Consider the following 18,093-nt stretch of genomic DNA (forward strand, 5'->3'; position numbering starts at 1 on the left):
AGACCATCAGGCCACTTCAGCGGTAAACTGATGGAAATGGCCCGTCGGACCATTCTCATCGGTTTGGAGAGACCGTGTGTACGCGGCCTTAGGGTATTGGTGGCAGAGTGAGTATCCCCAATCTTGGAACTCCCCCATCCTATGGTTGTCAGATTAATTTCTCCTAGGCTTGAAATGACTACAAAAGACCATATTTTTGAGCTGGCATATTGGACAGTAGTAGACTTACAGCCTTTACTATACGTAAAATAATGTGACGATGGGAGCTGGAGTATATGCAAAATTAATATATCAGTATGCTAAAATTTATATTTAAAACCAATAATTATGACTTAAAGGCTGGGCTTCTCCTCTGGGTCACATGAGTGCAATTTGTTTTAAAGTCCACTCTCCACTGACGTCACTGCCATCAGTTGAGGCACCACATCATCCCGACTTCCCAAGTCTGGATCCTCTAAATGCCTTGATTGAGGGCAGTCTCAGCGAGCTGCTGAGAAGCTGAAAAGGCCGCTCTCTGCCCCTCCACAGCTCATTGCTCCAGTGAGCGTGGAGAAGCAGAGAGGAGAGACGCTGACTGACAGTCAGCAGTTCTCATCTCTGGGATCTGTGAGAACAGTGTTTGGTGGCTCAGTTCTCAGTGCAGAGACAACGAGGGACAACTGCAGCATCAGTTTGATGCTGCATCCACATAGGTAAGTATGAATCAAAAGAAACAAAAAAAAACATACTTCTCTTTCAATTAATATATGGCATGGTGGTCATTCTCTGAGATGCTCATTCTTAAAGATGATCTCCAGGTTTCATTTAACTTTAATGAGTTCATTTGGACCAAGCTGGTCCAAACAAAAATGTATTTCACTAGCAGTTGCAGCGGCTCTGTATACATTGTATACAGCTCAGCTACATACAGTATATAGAATGGTGTTCCAGTAGCAGGAAGAGAAATTTCTGTTCCCAAAACAAAACTCAGTTGGGCAGAGCGCTGCTCAGCCATTCAGAGGAAGCTTTGTACCCTATGAATGAATAAAAAGCTTCCTATGATTGGCTAAGGCAGAGAGGCAAGCTGATGACTCCGCCTCAGCCAATCAGAGGAAGCTTTGTATTCAATTATAGAATACAAAGCTTCCTGATAAATAGCAGTGCTCAGCCTGAATTAATTATGTAGCGGTGAAGTAAATAGTTTATTTTCTTTGGACAAGCTTGGTCCAAGCAACCTATATAAAGTTTTAATAAAACGTGACAATGAACAAGATACAGTACAGATACAGGGCCATATTCTCAGTGAAGTTACGATGGAGTAAGTCAGATACTCCATCGTAACTCCCTTTTTTGGCCAGTGTATCTATGCTCCTGATTCTCAGAATCATTTTTGCATAGATACACTTAAGATCAGCCATCTGTAAGTCACTTACACTGGCGGATCTTAAATGCAATGACGCCGGCCGCCGCTAGATGGCATTTACGCGAAGGAGTCATTTGCATATGCAAATGATCCTTCTACGCCGATTCCCGGACGAGTTCGCGTCGCGTAACCGTCGCTAACGTCGTTTGCGTAAGCGGAAATTTAGTCCTGCTATATGGAGGATTAAATTTCCGCAAGTCTCGCGTAGGCCATGTTACGGATGGCGTCGGGTCCCCGTCGTGTTTTTTCGTCGAGTACGTCGTTTACGTAAGTCGTTCTTGAATACGACTTTACGTCAATGACGCACACGTCGGCGTCATTGACGTTTTCCGCCGAGAACTGGAGCATGCGCACTGGGCTTTTTGCAGCCCGGCGCATGCCCAGTTCTTTCGCATCGGGGGCGCGCTTCATTTGAATAGAAGACGCCCCCTTGGAGATCCGCCAGGCTACGCCGGGACACTTACACTCCGCTGTCCCAACTTATGGAGCAAGTGTTTGGGGAATACAGCACCTGCTCCAGTAAGTTGGGACAGCGGAGTGTAAGTGCCCTAAGCGCAGCAGGCGGATATTTTTCGAGAATATGGCCCACAGATTTGTATTCTGTGCATCTATCCCTGAGGTTTACAGCTCTGTCTTGGAAGGGTAGGAGACCTGATTTTTCTCTACTGCAGTTAAGGTATAGATCTTGTACCTCCCCAACATGTGGATGCACAGCAAAAGAAGCAGCAAACTAATGAGCCCATTTTTCAGTCGCTGTGCCGCATACTCCTGTCAGCATTCCCTTGTTAGCATATAGGCACTGCTGCACAAAAAACTGGCACCCTCTCCCAGGTTAAGCTTGAATTGAAAAATAAAATACATTTAATGATATAATAATTAAAACAGAGCTGCAGAGGACCCAGCACATCACGGATCACGGTAAATGGCCGCTGACAGCAGCCGTTTAGCATGTGATCGCTCCATCAAATGACGGAGCGATCACTTGTAAACAAACTGGTGTCATGTCATGGCGGTTCCTCTCTCTCCTGTCTTTACCGATTGGTACAGTGTGAGAGGAGAGGGGGAGAGATCGGTGGCAGCAGCGCTATGGGCTGGATCTGTAGTGCCCACAGCACTGCTCTGTGACAATTGCAGTCACATCCAGCTATCCATCCATCCATCCATGCAAACCATCCCTGCATACCCAGAGCTCAGCCATCCCTGCCATGCTCTGCCATATCCAGCCATACCCAGCCATACTCGGTGATACCCAGCCATACTCTGCAATACCCCGCCATACTCTGCAATACCCCGCCATACTCTGCAATACCCCGCCATACTCTGCAATACCCCGCCATACTTGGTGATACCCAGCCATACTTGGTGATACCCAGCCATACTTGGTGATACCCAGCCATACTTGGTGATACCCTGCAATACCCTGCAATACTGGTATGCATATGTTGTGTGTGAGCAATAACCAGCTAATATGCCAATTTTGTGAGGAAAAAAAATCAAAAAGGAAAGGAAATCTTGATATTGCAATGAAGTGTGAGAAAAAATTGTAACTTAAAAAAACAATGCCTCTTACTAAATACCTTGGAATGTCTACTTTACGAAAAGGGGTCATTGGGGGGGGGGGGGGGGGGGGATTTGTACTTTCCTGACTTGTTAAGGTCTCAAAAAATTAGATAGGCCATCAGTACTTCAGGTGTGATCAATTTTCAGAGATTGTGAAAGTTATAGAGTCCACAAACTATGGTGACAAAGACCAAATGTTATACAACAATTTGGGTTATTTTTACCAGTATACATTTTGACCACAATTTATGAAGAAAAATTACAAATTTGCTAAATTTTATAACAGAAATCTAAGAAAAAATAGGATTTTTTGTACTCACCGTAAAATCCTTTTCTCTGACGTCCATGGACGGACACAGCCCCTTAAGTCTTGACAAGTGGGCTATGTTCCCTGTTTACAGGAGAGGACTAGGCAGAAACATGTTAAATGGTTAAATACATGTTAAATTAACAAAGACATAGCCCTCCTCACTGCAGCATGCAGTCTCAGTTCGTAACAAGCGGTACAAACCTAAAAAGGAGGGGTGGGAGCTGTGTCCGTCCATGGACGTCAGAGAAAAGGATTTTACAGTGAGTACAAAAAATCCTATTTCCTCTTATCGTCCATGGATGGACACAGCTCCTTAAGTCTTGACAAGTGGGATGTCCCCAAGCAGTGTCAAAATGAGGGGTGGGAAATATATCAGTAAAACCAATTTTAACTACACCCCAAAACAAGCAGAGCTCCTCAAACGGAGGAGATGCAACCTCAAACGGCCGCCTGCAAACGCTAGCGGGCGAAAGCATCATATGATGCACTCACAGCAACCAGGAAATTTTGAAAAACAAAAACGTGAACGGACGACCAAGTCGCCGCCCTGCACACCTGTGACACCAATGTATGAAGTTGGAAAAAAAACAGGAAGCACCAGGTGCCCTGGTCGAAAGTGCCGCGACCGGAAAAAGGGGGGCCCGCCCCCTAAGCGCATAGGTCTGTATGACGGTCTGTCAGATCCACCGAGACAGGGTGGTCGACGAGACCGCCAGGCCCTTTGTGGACCAGACACTGACACAAAAGAGGGTCAGATCTCCAAAATGGAGCCGTAGCAGGTAGATACACCCGCAAAGCGCGTACCACGCCTGAAGTATGAAAAGCAACCTCCATAGGATGCGCCGGCCGAGGGCAAAAAGGATGGACGGAACAATGCCCCTATTCAGGCGAAAGTCCGAGACCACCATCGGAAGAAGGGAAGGTCGCGGGCGCACCACCACCTAATCCTCATGGAGGATCAAGCATGGCGGCTTGCAAGACAAGCCCGCCAGCTCAGAGACCCCTCTAACGGAAGAAAAGGGCCACCTTCCGAGATAGTGTTAAGAGAAAATCTCTCTGAAGTTTCCAAAGGGAAAGCTCCTGAGGAACCAAGAGCACCAGAGTCAAAACTCATTGGGGAAGAGATGGGCCAAGAGGGGAAAGAATATGACAAACCCCCTGCACAAAGAGATACCCACCAGGGAACGGGCCCCAAAGGGCCACTGAAAGAACACTGCCAAGGCTGAATTCTGCCCCCAAACGGTGCTTAAAAGTAATTTGAGATCCACACCAAGCTGTAAAAAACAGCAGGAGCCTGGCCATCGAATACGTCCGTGGACGTCACTTCATCTCTTCGCACCAAGAGATGTAGGTCTGCCAGGTGTGACTGTAGATTCTCCTGGAAGAAGACTACAATGCCCTCAACATGGTTGAGATGACCGAGTCAGACAGACACCGGTCTCTTGAAATCTGGCTACCAATAGCCATATTGAGTAAGCTAGTGACTGTACAACAGAAGGAAGTATGGAACCTCGAGACAGAAGGACCTCTCGCCCTGGCGACGGCCAGGGTACCTCCGTTATGAAGCGCCCGAAAACGGCGTACCAAGGACACCAATGTCAATATGGAGTGATTAGGAACATCGGGATCCCCTCAGCCTCCACTCTATGGAGCACCTGAGGAAGCAACACAAATGGAGGAACGGTATAAGGCCACTGATACAGACCCCCATAGGGTCACCAGCGCAACTTACGCGTCAGTACCAGAGCACTAGACCTGGTCACTACTTCGACACCCTTGCGGTGGAGACGAGCGGCCAGGAGATCCACAAGTGAAAAAAAGGCGAGCCCGGGCCAACCATAGACAAAAAGATAAAAAACACATATGGTCACAAATTCAATAATACGGAGCATTCCCCAGGGGATAACGGAGGGAGGGGGCACTCTTTTAACCCCTGCCTGTCCGCATTCCGCCCCCAGCCTGGCCCAAAAGTGTCCAGGGCTAACAAAGAAGTATCTGTGGAGATCCCAGGTGCTAACATCTGCCGCTGAGCATGTAGGGGAAGGACCAGATACTGACTCCAAATATAAAAGACATTTACATGTGTATGTAATACCTGTCTTAACATAAAAACTGACGCTCCCAGGGCCCTATACAGGGCATCTTACCCACTTGCTGCGCTGACCCGGGGAGTTAAAAACGTATCCCAATATAAGTCTGTTAGCCAGGGGACTCACCTCAGGAGGAGACCGCCCAGCGCTGCCGACCGCTCTCATCACACAGCGTGTGGAGAGGAAATAAACCATGAAGAAACTGCGGCGTCTGCAGGAACCTGTGTGCGCCGTAGATACAGCACTAGGGGACAGAACTGCACAAAGATGGCCGCCCGCTGCACATGGCGCGGCTACGACAAAATGGCCCCCAATGGGAGTTTTCAATGTAATTGAAAACCTCCCAAAAAATGGCGCCAGCGTCGGCCAAACGCCACCTTTTAAACAGGGAAAGCCTCCTAGAGCCTTTACAGTGAAAACCCCCACAGGAAAGACCCTGTATCAGACAGTAAAAGGTGCCAGAAAACACAGCCCTCTCAGGAAAGCCCCCCCCCCCCCCCCGGACAGCGTGCCTTAGCAATGCAGCAAGGGAAAGGAGCAGGGAAGGGAGGAGTGCTCCTCCACTGTCAGGGCACCTCCGAACCCCAGGAATGCCCAGCCGTACCAACCCACCGAAGTAGGAGGGACTGTACTTACCCGTCCGCGCGAGGACTCGCTGACGCATTCCTGACAGACCTACAACCGCAATGGAGGTAACTGTCGGCCCGGTCCACTGTGAGTGAGGCAACACCACAGCCCAGTCATATGTGGACCTCGGAGCAAAGCTCACGGCCACCTCAGGAGTCATGAGGTATAGCGTGGCAGACCAAGCCTCTTTGCATAGGTGTGTCCACGCTTGCTGGTCGGACTGAGTAGACTACAATCTATCTATATCTATAATATCCAGCCTGTCACTCAGCCGACAGTTGAAAGAAGATTCTTCAAGAAAAAGTGAAAATAAAATAAAATAAGATAGAATAAAAAAAAATTCTCCTCAGGGCGCTGGGCCCAAAGGGAGCCATACGTCCTTCTCCTTTGCTAGGCAGAACAAAACTGAGACTGCATGCTGCAGTGAGGAGGGTTATGTCTGGAGGGACCGCCCCCTGGGCGGGGCTGTTCAACTCTGTTAATTTAACATGTATTTAACATGTTTCTGCCTAGTCCTCTCCTGTAAACAGGGAACATAACCCACTTGTCAAGACTTAAGGAGCTGTGTCCATCCATGGACGATAAGAGAAACTAATTTTGTTAGATTTTTCATTCTTTTTTTTATATAATGCAAAAAATAAAAAAAACAGCAGTGATTAAATATCATCAAAAGAAAGCTCTATTTGTGTGAAAAAAGGACAACATTTTCATATGGGTACAGTGTTGCATGACTGAGTAACTGTCATTCAAATTGTGAGAGCACCGAAAGCTGAAAATTGGTCTAGTTAGGAAGGGGGTTTAAGTGCCCAGTGGTCAAGTGGTTAATTTGTGTTCCTTTATCTGCCTGGAGTTCAACTAAAATGTGTAGGCCTGTTCACCCTTTCTAAGCTCTGAAATGTAACTTAGTCAGTGATAGCTCCAAAGTATTTTACATTTAGTGATAACCTTCTGCATTTTATAATCCTACTTGTATTTAAATATTTATGTGTCTACAATTATATACTGTATATATATATATATATATATATATATTTTTTTTTTTTTTTAAACTTTGTTTTAACTGGTTACCTCTGGTGTGCTGATGTTTTTAGGGGATATTATATAATAGGTATTATGGGCCAAATTCTCAAAAGAGATACGCAGACTTAACTGCTGTTCAGCCTGCGTATCTCTGTGCCTAACTTTGGAAACGATTCTCAAAAGGCTTTTTCCAAAGTTAGGCAGAAAATCCGGCATGTGTAAGACACTTACACGGTCAGATTTTAGGATGCAGTACCGCATCCGCCACTGGGGGCATTTCTCATTGAAATCCAGCTTTGCGTATGCAAATGAGGACTTAAGTAGATTTTCAAAGCATTTCAGCACTTTGATTTCTGCCTAAGTTCCGAATTTGCCGGCGCAAAATTAGGGCTGGATTTATAATGTGTAAAGTTAGCCAAACCTTGTAAAGGCCCATTTCAGCGACGGCATTTGGTATGCATTCCTGAGGGAGAACTCCACGGCAATTTTTAAATTCAAAACCGGCATGGGTTCCCCCCCAGGAGCATACCAGGCCCTTAGGTCTGGTATGGGTTGTAAGGAGACCCCCCCACGCCGAAAAATTGACGTAGGGGGTCCCCCTACAATCCATACCAGACCCGTATCCAAAGCACGCTACCCGGCCGGCCAGGAATGGGAGTGGGGACGAGCGAGCGTCCCCCCCCCCTCCTGAGCCGTGCCAGGCCGCGTGCCCTCAACATGGGGGGGTTGGGTGCTCTGGGGCGCACTGCGGGCCCCCCCACCCCAGAGCACCCTGTCCCCATGTTGATGAGGACAGGACCTCTTCCCGACAACCCTTGCCATTGGTTGTCGGGGTCTGCGGGCGGAGGCTTATCGGAATCTGGGAGTCCCCTCAAATAAGGGGGCCCCCAGATACCGGCCCCCACCCTAAGTGAATGGATATGGGGTACATCGTACCCCTATCCATTCACCTGGAGGCAAAAAGTAAAATGTAGTAAACACACAACACAAGGCTTTTTAAAATATTTTATTATTCTGCTCCGGATGCCCCCCCTGTCTTCGTTATTAGCTCTATTTCCAGGGGGGGCTTCTTCTTCCGCTCTCCGGGGGTCTTCTCCGCTCTCCGGGGGTCTTCTCCGCTCTCCGGGGGGGCTTCTCCGGACTCCGGGGGGGCTTCTCCGGACTCCGGGGGGCTTCTTCCATCTTCTCCCCTCTTCCGCTCTTGACTCGGCGAACCCCGGTTCTTCTGCAGCTCTCCGGTGCCTTCTTCTTCAGCGCTGGCTGCCTGCTATGTTTGTGTGTTAGCTCGATTTCAAACAGGCAGCCGGCGCGGTCTTCTGTGACGCCAGGGTCTTCTGGTCTTCTGTTCTTCCGATGTTGCCTCGTCGCCGGTTGTCGCTGTAATGATGGAAGCGCGCCTTGCATCCCATTTATATAGGCATCACCGTCCCATCATGCTCCGGTAGGTACCCACGTGGTGGGTGCCTACCCACGTGCACCCACCACGTGGGTACCTACCGGAGCATGATGGGACGGTGATGCCTATATAAATGGGATGCAAGGCGCGCTTCCATCATTACAGCGACAACCGGCGACGAGGCAACATCGGAAGAACAGAAGACCAGAAGACCCTGGCGTCACAGAAGACCGCGCCGGCTGCCTGTTTGAAATCGAGCTAACACACAAACATAGCAGGCAGCCAGCGCTGAAGAAGAAGGCACCGGAGAGCTGCAGAAGAACCGGGGTTCGCCGAGTCAAGAGCGGAAGAGGGGAGAAGATGGAAGAAGCCCCCCGGAGTCCGGAGAAGCCCCCCCGGAGTCCGGAGAAGCCCCCCCGGAGAGCGGAGAAGACCCCCGGAGAGCGGAGAAGACCCCCGGAGAGCGGAAGAAGAAGCCCCCCCTGGAAATAGAGCTAATAACGAAGACAGGGGGGGCATCCGGAGCAGAATAATAAAATATTTTAAAAAGCCTTGTGTTGTGTGTTTACTACATTTTACTTTTTGCCTCCAGGTGAATGGATAGGGGTACGATGTACCCCATATCCATTCACTTAGGGTGGGGGCCGGTATCTGGGGGCCCCCTTATTTGAGGGGACTCCCAGATTCCGATAAGCCTCCGCCCGCAGACCCCGACAACCAATGGCAAGGGTTGTCGGGAAGAGGTCCTGTCCTCATCAACATGGGGACAGGGTGCTCTGGGGTGGGGGGGCCCGCAGTGCGCCCCCCTGCCCCAGAGCACCCAACCCCCCCATGTTGAGGGCACGCGGCCTGGCACGGCTCAGGAGGGGGGGGGACGCTCGCTCGTCCCCACTCCCATTCCTGGCCGGCCGGGTAGCGTGCTTTGGATACGGGTCTGGTATGGATTGTAGGGGGACCCCCTACGTCAATTTTTCGGCGTGGGGGGGTCTCCTTACAACCCATACCAGACCTAAGGGCCTGGTATGCTCCTGGGGGGTGAACCCATGCCGTTTTTTTCTTTGAAAATTGGCATGGAGTTCACCCTCAGGAATGCATGCTGAGCGACGCTGTCATTTTTGGTTAAAATTATTTGTTTTCCCGGCGCGTCTTTTTATTTCACCCGTCGCAACTTTAGTGTCCCGTCGAAATTCTCAAAGCCGCCCGGCGTTAATTACGTTCGCGCGCTGCACGTCGGGAAAATGACGTCACACGCATGCGCAGTACGGCCGGCGCGGGAGCGCGCCTCATTTAAATTTTAAACGCCCCCAGGAGAGGAGGACCGCCTTACGACGGCGGCACTTAAGTTACACTGCGTGTAATTTCTACCTAAGTGCTTTGACGATCAGGTACTTAGGTAGAAATTTTAAGTCAGTGTAACTTAACTGCTGAAATTTAAGTTACGCACAGTTTTTGAGAATTTGGCCCCCTATTATTAGCTTTTACCCTTATATGTGGAATTTAAGCTAGGGTTTCTGTCCAGGAAGAAACATCATGCCTGCTGCTGCTATTTAAAGGATAAGTTCCCCTTCTGGAGCATATTGTACGTGCCTCTCATATTTAGGGTATACTGTATAACATGCGCCAGAACATGTTTTCCTTACTGGGGCCAACCCCCCAGTGTGACAGTGTCCACGGAGACATGTCATTCTTTCATACTACAAATCCAGTCGCCACTGCTTGTAGTTCTCAATGAACTGCAAGGGCATTAATGAGTGCACTTGTAGTTCAATCACAAGCTCTGCAGCTTTCAAACTGACAGCCCTGTACAGAGGTACAGACTAAAAAGCTTTAGGGCTTATCTGCAGGAGCTTGCCATTGCACCGTGATCTACTGATCACAGGTACAATGCTTTGTAGGCTCCAACAGGAAAGAATAAAAAAAGCTGCTCTGCAGCTTTCAAACTGACAGCCCTGTACAGAGGTATGGAATGAAAGCTTTTTAAAGAAAAATATATGCATTCATTATGTTTTCCCAACAGGTAGCCTTTGCCTACCTCTTTATTTAAAAAAAAAAACGTCTTGCTTCAATACTTTGACTTACTAGCCCAGAACAAGTATACAGATTAGGGTTCTGAAATAAAGAAAAACTCCTAGAATTAAACAAAATCTACCCCTGCAGTGGGAACAAGGAAATATTTATTTAGTCTACAAATGCAAGGATAAGGTGTAACACTTATTCCTGGGTCCAACAAGATTTTCCATCCATACTATGTACACTGCTGTCTCTCTAAGGTGCTCTCATTCGTGGTCTCACATTTGCCTCCCTCGTGTACAATGCAGGGTTAATAGCCTACACCATACCTGATGAGCTGGAGGGACCACCCACAGCCCAAACCTTCAGGTAGAAGAGAACTTTGCTGGAGCCTTCAGACTGAGGGATATACTGTAATAACTAATACATCTTATCTCTAAACCCCTAGACTAAACAAGCATTTAACATTTGCAGTGAAAGGGTGGCATTATAAGGGTAGATTTTGTCTAATTCCTGGTTTTCTGTTTTAACCTTGTTTTTCCTGTTCTGCATGATTCAAATTATTCAAACTACTGCGTCTGTGTAAACGACAGGAAATAGGCATTTTAAAAAGTTCAGCAGTGTCATCTCCAGTATTTCTCTCATGGCGGTTTACTTCAAATCCTTTGTCTAGGGTGGCATTGGCAATTTAAACTGTTCAGTTGAACAGATAATGACATTCTTGCGGAGAAAAAAAGCGACATTACAAAGACAATGCTGGAGTGAAAACTCCCTTGTGGGTTTACAAATTCAGAAAGACATAAGTTCATACAAAAATAGATCTCTGGTTGTCACCAATGAAATAACAGAAACCCTGCCAGAATTCCTCTCACTGTGAACACAAATCTAACTGAACGTTTGTCCTGCAAGGGTGTCACCATAGCTACAGCAAACAATATGACTGCTATGGGCCCAGAAACACTGGACATACAGCAGGGGCGGACTGACAACTCATGGGGCCCCCGGGCAATAGAAGATTATGGGGCCCCTGGGCTTACAGATGGCCACCACGCTAGGAGGCAGTGCAGAGGCGGGGCAGCTAAAATCTCAGGATTTTCATATCAAAAGCATGTCGGTTTCAGATATATCAGGGACAGATGTAAAAAAAAACACAGATTTTTACATACTGTCCCTGGTTTTACTGAGCCTGGCAACCCTGATGGGGCCCCCTAGTGGCATGGGGCCCTCGGGCAGTTCTTGAGTGCCTCAATGGTCAGTCTGCCCCTGACATACAGTCAATTATACAGGTAACAATACACCTAAATAAAATTCATGCATATAGATTTCAAAAATCTATATGATTTCTATAAAAGTAATTATCTGTTATTAGAAGAATCACCTTGGCGATAGCGATAAGTAAATCAGGGGTCCGTTTTTCGTTATGAAGCCCCATTGTTTTTGTATTTACATTCTTAAAAGGGTCAATTATTTTGACACGTTTGTAACTTCCACTTTTCTCGCTAACTATAAACTACTATAAAGCTTCTTCTCATTTTCTTCAATAATGAAAGAATTCTTTGCTTTTCTATTCAATAGATTTTGAGGCATTCAGTGCATTTAAAATTTCTAGAAAATAAAGGTAGTATTATTGTGTGTAAGCTGGCAAATAGAAAACAATATTTTTAAATTGTATCCCAATCTGTCTTCCTCAATCTGTACTTGCTCAATATAAATTCCTGCACATTAGCATTAAGTCTGGAAAAGGACAGCCGGGCCTTTGTTACATTCGTCTTTGTTGCAAATCTAGTAAAAATAAAGCTTGCTGATTGAAAAAGACAGCACAGAGAGGACCTCGTCAGGTAACTGCTGTTTCCTAAAATGTATCCACAACTCAAACCAACTCAATATATTGCAGATGACTAGCACTTGATAAAGTGGGTGCATTTGTCTTTTTAAAAGTTTCATTGTTTTAATTTTCACCTGGTAAGCCCACAAACTACACACTCACTGTTCCTGGCTGGCTGTATTACTCATCCACTATTTATAAAGGTAGCCATGATTGTCAACCTAAAGCCTAGTACACACGAAAAAATAAAATGAAGAGTTCAGGAGGAGCCGCTGTTTTAACCAGTTAGAGACTCTGGGCGTATCTATTACGTGCAGTCCTTCTGCCCTGACACCAGGATCCTTCCCTGTCCCGGTACCCAGAAATTCAGCTCTGAATAATCATAGCTGCATTGCCAACAGTACACAGCAGCAGGAACTGTAAAAAAAAAAAAAAAAAGCAGTCTGCCAAAGTTTAACAACATTGCTCAGTCGGGAATACAGAAAGCTACAAAGAAACATTGTATCATTTGGAACTTTGTTTTTCATCTACAGATCGATCAAAGGGATGAAGTTCGATCTGCAGATCAAAAGAATTAAAGCAACTTTGACAAGCAAAAAAAAAATTTTTGTTTTCTAATTAAATGTTCCTTTGTTGAACCCCTTATTAACCCCTTTAGTTTATTATAATCAGCACTAGTTAACTCTGTATTCTCCATCTCCATTCAATTTAAAAAAAAATTGGTGATTTTTTATTTTATTTTATTAACTAATAGTTAGACTTTTCTGTTTTAGTTTGCTTTGTTCATTAATATTTTTACATATATTTACACGCACACAGGACAAATTACAGAATAAAATGTACTCTTTATGTGCAGTAACACTAAAATGCCTTTGTTTGGTTTTATTACTTTCAATTGTCTAAGAATTGTGTTAAAATATTATTGCAGAACAATATTCACAAAAAAAAAAGCCTTGTTTGTCCTTAAAAATACAATGTATGTATTACGTTGTTATGTTAGGAAATGAAAAAAATTATCGCCTAATAAATAGGCTCATAGCAGAAATTTGAAAATTACTCTGGTCCATAAGGGGTAAAAAGGTGTGAGAGCCGAAGTGGTTAAGTATGGGATGTTAGTACAGCGATCTCCCCCACTGAGCTATTGGGCCAGATTCACGTAGATCAGCGGATCTATAGATCCGCACGATCTACCTGATTTAAGATCCGCTCCCGCAAGTTTGGGAACCAAGTGGGTAATTCACAAACCACTTACCTCCAAACTTGCGGCGGCGGATCGCAAATCCCCCGGTGGAATTCAAATTCCGCGGCTAGGGGGAGTGTACTATTTAAATCAGGCGCGTTCCCGCGCCGATTTAAATGCGCATGCTCCGTCCGCGAAATTTCCCGGCGTGCATTGCTCCCACTGACGTCGCTAGGTCAGTGGTTTCGACGCTTACGTAAACAACGTCCGTCCGTATTCGAGAACGACTTACGCAAACGACGTTAAAAAATTCAAATTCGACGCGGGAACGCCGGCTATACTTAACATTGGCTGCGCCTGATAAAAGCAGGGGTAAGTATACGACGGGTACGCCGCTACGGAAACGTCGTAAGAAGACTGCGTCGGGTCCGCGTACGTTAGTGAATTTGCGTATCTCACTGATTTACATATTATTTATCGTAAATCAGCGGGAATGCCCCCGGCGCCATTTTTAAATTTAAAAAAAGATGCGACAGTGTAACACTGTCAGATCTTAGCCCTATCTATGCATATCTGATTCTATGAATCAGGCGCATAGATAGGACCAGTGTAAGTCAGAGATACGATGGTGTATCTGTAGATACACCGTCGTATCTCTTTGTGAATCTGGCCCATTGTGTTCTTATTTGTGTTCCCCCCACCACCAGAACACACCGGTCACCGGAGAGCGCTGATCGGATGTTGATAGGGAATGATCTATAAAGATCGCCAAACTCTTTTAGACCGGCTACTGTACACGGGACGGAATGTCAGCCGATATTCGGCCTGTGTGTACGACCCTTAAAGCTGCTCTTCTGATATGGACTAGAAATGTGTCTATCTCTTTATCGCCATTATATAAAGGGCAGTTTAAAATGTTACCGAAGATAGCTGAGAAGGAAGCCTCTGTGCAACTCCGAGATAGTGACAAGGACACACAATTTCTTGTTAGTTCAACAGGTTTTTTTTTATTTGCTGAAATGGTTCTTAGCTTGAAAATTAAGAGAATACTAATGTAGCCATCATAACTAAAGATTGTAAACTGCATTATATTTTGTTCTTGAGTTTAGTTATCCTTTAACGATCCAATTACAGTCAGATCTCTATTATTCTGTGTGTGGTAAAGCAGATGGTGGGTATGTTGTATAGTGTCTGGAGGAGGACTAAACAACATTTTACGTTTTTTGGCTGATAAGATAGTTTAAATGTATGTATATCATCGATTTGGCAAAACTTACATGTAAACTATCCAATAAAACCAGCCTCAAGAAGCAGCTCAGCGTAAGCATCTCTGAGCTAGATTCCTTTTTATCAATGTGCGCTAAAATAAAGTAACAATTGGGAGCAAATTTATAAAGCGGTGATATGGCCCAACTATGCCCTGCCACTGCTTTTCTATTAGAAATGGCCCTGGCAAATTTATAAAGAGAATTTGTGAAAGAGACAAAAAATGCTGGGGGTTAAAAATGAACCCTTTAACCACTTGCCGACCAGCTCCTATATATATATATATATATATATATATATATATATATATATATATACACGGCGGCAATGTGGCTCCCACCTGTAAATCGCCCTATATGTACGGCGGCTCCTTGAAGAGCCATAGCAGGTGCATGCTGGGGTACCTGATGTGCGTGGCTGGCAGCGATCGCGGGCACGAGAGTCAGACCAAGGATTTGTGTGTGTAAACACACAAATCCTTGTTTTGACAGGAGAGAATAGGCAGATTGGCTGTTTGTTGTAATTGCGAACAGTGGTATGTCTCCTCCCCCAGTCAGTCTCATCCCCCACAGTTAGAAACACTAACGAGGGAATGCATTTAACCCCTTGATCGCCCCCTAGTGTTAACCCCTTCCCTACCAGTGACATTTACACAGTAATCAGTGCATTTTTATAGCACCGATCGCTGTATAAATGTCAATGGTCCCAAAAAAGTGTCAGAAGTGTCTGATCTCACCACTGCAATGCCGTGGTCCCGCTAAAAATCGCAGATTACTAGTAAAAAATAAAAAATTATAAAAATGCCAAAAAAATTCCATAAATCTACCCCCTATTTTGTAGACACTAACTTTTGCGCAAACGAATCAATATACGCTTATTGGGATTTTTTTTACCAAGACTGAATGTAGAAGAAAACTTATTGGTCTAAACTAATGAACTTGTTTTTCTAAATTGTCACTCTTTTTTTTGTTTATACAGTAGCACAAAAAATAAAAACCGCAGAGATGAGCAAATACCACCAAAGAAAACTATTTTCGTGGTAAAAAAAAAGAAGGAAATTTTGTTTGGGTACAACGTTGCACGACCGCGCAATTGTCAGTTAAGCTAACGCAGTGCCGTATTGCAATACATGGCTAGGACATTAAGGGGGCAAATCCCTCCGGGGCTGAAGTGGTTAAGGTACTTATTTTACAATGTTATACTTCTTCCTAAACATACTCTGTTCTCTGAGTGTGTGTATATGTTTATAACGACAAGTGCAGAAATATATTGTATACAAAATATGTCTTCTACTAACTAAATCATCACATTGAAAAGCCTATTATTTGCTCAGACAGAACATATGCATAAACCAAGTATACAGAAAGCTTTCGGCTAACTAAACTGCTGCTGCAGTGAAGTTTTGCGCTTCCTGTACTGTAATAGTTTATTTCTAAAGCATGTACCAGGAGAAGCTTTTATTGATCCCCTCTGGGCACTAAAAATTATGTGATAAATAAAAGTAAATCAAGAAATTTTTTTCTTCAATACTTACCGAGACATTTTAGAAGCAATGACAGCAGCCAGCAAACAACCCCAAATCCCTGCTTGGGATAAAAATCTCTTACTGTAATCTTTAGATCTTTTGCTGCTTATGCTGTCTGGGGAGCCATCAAGCTCTTGCCATGAATTAAGAGCATCAGACATGTTGAGCGTTTCATCAAGGGCTTGACACCAGCATTTGAAAGCAGCTCTGTAACATATAAAATGCATCAAAATATGACACTATAGGGGAAATTTAGTGTGTGTACGTGGAAAAACATCATCAAAAGCTTAACCTTTTCAGTTCTAAATGAATATAATAAAAAAAACATATAAAGAATGGACGTGTTTTGGATATAAATAGACATGGGGTTTTAGCCAAAGGGTCATGCACTAGAAATGTTTAAGATATGATTCTTACTGAATACATTGTATGAAAAATACATATGGGTTTTTTTTTTTTTTCGTACAATAGTTTTTATTGAGAGGAATTTTCAGAGTACAAAAGTAGAAAACACTCACATGTATTCCCATGAAACATTCGGGAAAGTCAAACAATATTAACAACTCCAAAGATAAGCAGATTAATCAGAGTAGAGCATATGAGTATGGGTAAGACATTCACAGTGCAACATCAATTAACGCAGGATAGGGGTACATGGTACATGAGTCCCTATCCTCGTATCATACTCAGAGGAGTACATGAAGGAGTACAGCGGGGGGGAGAACAGGTGGTGAGAAAGAGAGTCAGGGGGGGGGGGGGGGGGGGGGGGGAAGGGAGTGAAGGAGAGAGGAGAGGGAAGGGGGGGGGGGGGAGGAGGAGGATGGGGATGGGGAGAAGCAGGGGGGGGGGGGGATGAGATGGACACTCGTGGGAACATTGTAATTATATTCTTTTTTAGGTAGTCGTTTAGAACATATCAAAATGAACATGGCATGAGGAAGACATTTCAAATTCACCCGTTCACTTCACTTTGAACCAGTCAGTCCAGGGCCTCCACTGGGTATCAAATTTCGCCCTCCTGCCTTCTCTGTTTGCTAATAGGGATTCAAAAACGTAGTTGCTTCTGGTGGTTTCTAGGACCTCAGAAACATTTGGTACTGTGTGTGATTTCCAATTCCTAGTCAGTAGCAGTCTGGCCGCTAGCAGGATGTGTGTGACTACGATTCGAAAATCTGGGGGGAAACCCTCGATTCCCAAGTTCAGTATCGCCAGTTCAGGGTTGGGGGGTGTTAGTATACCTGTTATACGAGAGATGCATCTAAAGATACCTCTCCAGTAACTCGTGAGGTGTTTGCAGAACCAGAAGACATGGAGAATACTGCCTATCCCTCCGCAGTCTCTCCAACACAGCGGGGAGGCCGAGGGGTAGAATTGGGCTATACGATATGGGGTTAGGTACCACCGTAGGGCTATCTTTTGGGACAACTCCCAGTGATTAATGCATCTGGAGGCTTTGTATATATGCCTAAATGAAGACTTCCATTGGGTCGGGGAGAACGTTTTGCCCAAGTCCGCCTCCCATTTACAAAACGGGGGGGTCATTTTAAAAAGGAGCTTGTCCTGGAACAGGTTGTAGAAAAGGGAGACTCCCTTGGGAGGGAGAGTTGCTTTAGTGTAAAATTGCCATATGGCGTCAGGGATCAGTACACTGCGAGATTGTAATGAGTGGAGAAAATGGGATGCCTGCGAATGTCTGAAGCTGTCCACTTGTGACAGGCCATATTCCGCGGCTAGTACGTCAAAGGGTTTAAGTACACTCTGACAGTATAGGTCCTCAACCTGGGTAATGCCTTTGGTGGTCCAGCTGGAGAAGGAAGTATGTGGTATTGCAGCTGACAAGGTTTCAATAGGAATTGGTACAAAGACAGAACTAGAGGACGTG

The 18,093-nt window shown here is 45.3% G+C and overlaps 1 protein-coding gene across 1 annotated transcript in view; it reads right to left on the minus strand.

Moving 5' to 3' along the window:
- The window catches only part of CFAP54 (cilia and flagella associated protein 54), a 533,435-nt gene that overhangs the window by 139,129 nt on the left and 376,213 nt on the right, over window positions 1-18,093 (minus strand). Inside the window, exon 44 of the mRNA XM_040344233.1 lies at window positions 16,221-16,418. Within this exon, the coding sequence (XP_040200167.1) occupies window positions 16,221-16,418 (198 nt within the window). The remainder of the gene's footprint in view (window positions 1-16,220; window positions 16,419-18,093) is intronic.

The sequence above is a fragment of the Rana temporaria genome, chromosome 3, assembly GCF_905171775.1.
Source record: "Rana temporaria chromosome 3, aRanTem1.1, whole genome shotgun sequence".
In the NCBI taxonomy this organism is placed as follows: domain Eukaryota; kingdom Metazoa; phylum Chordata; class Amphibia; order Anura; family Ranidae; genus Rana; species Rana temporaria.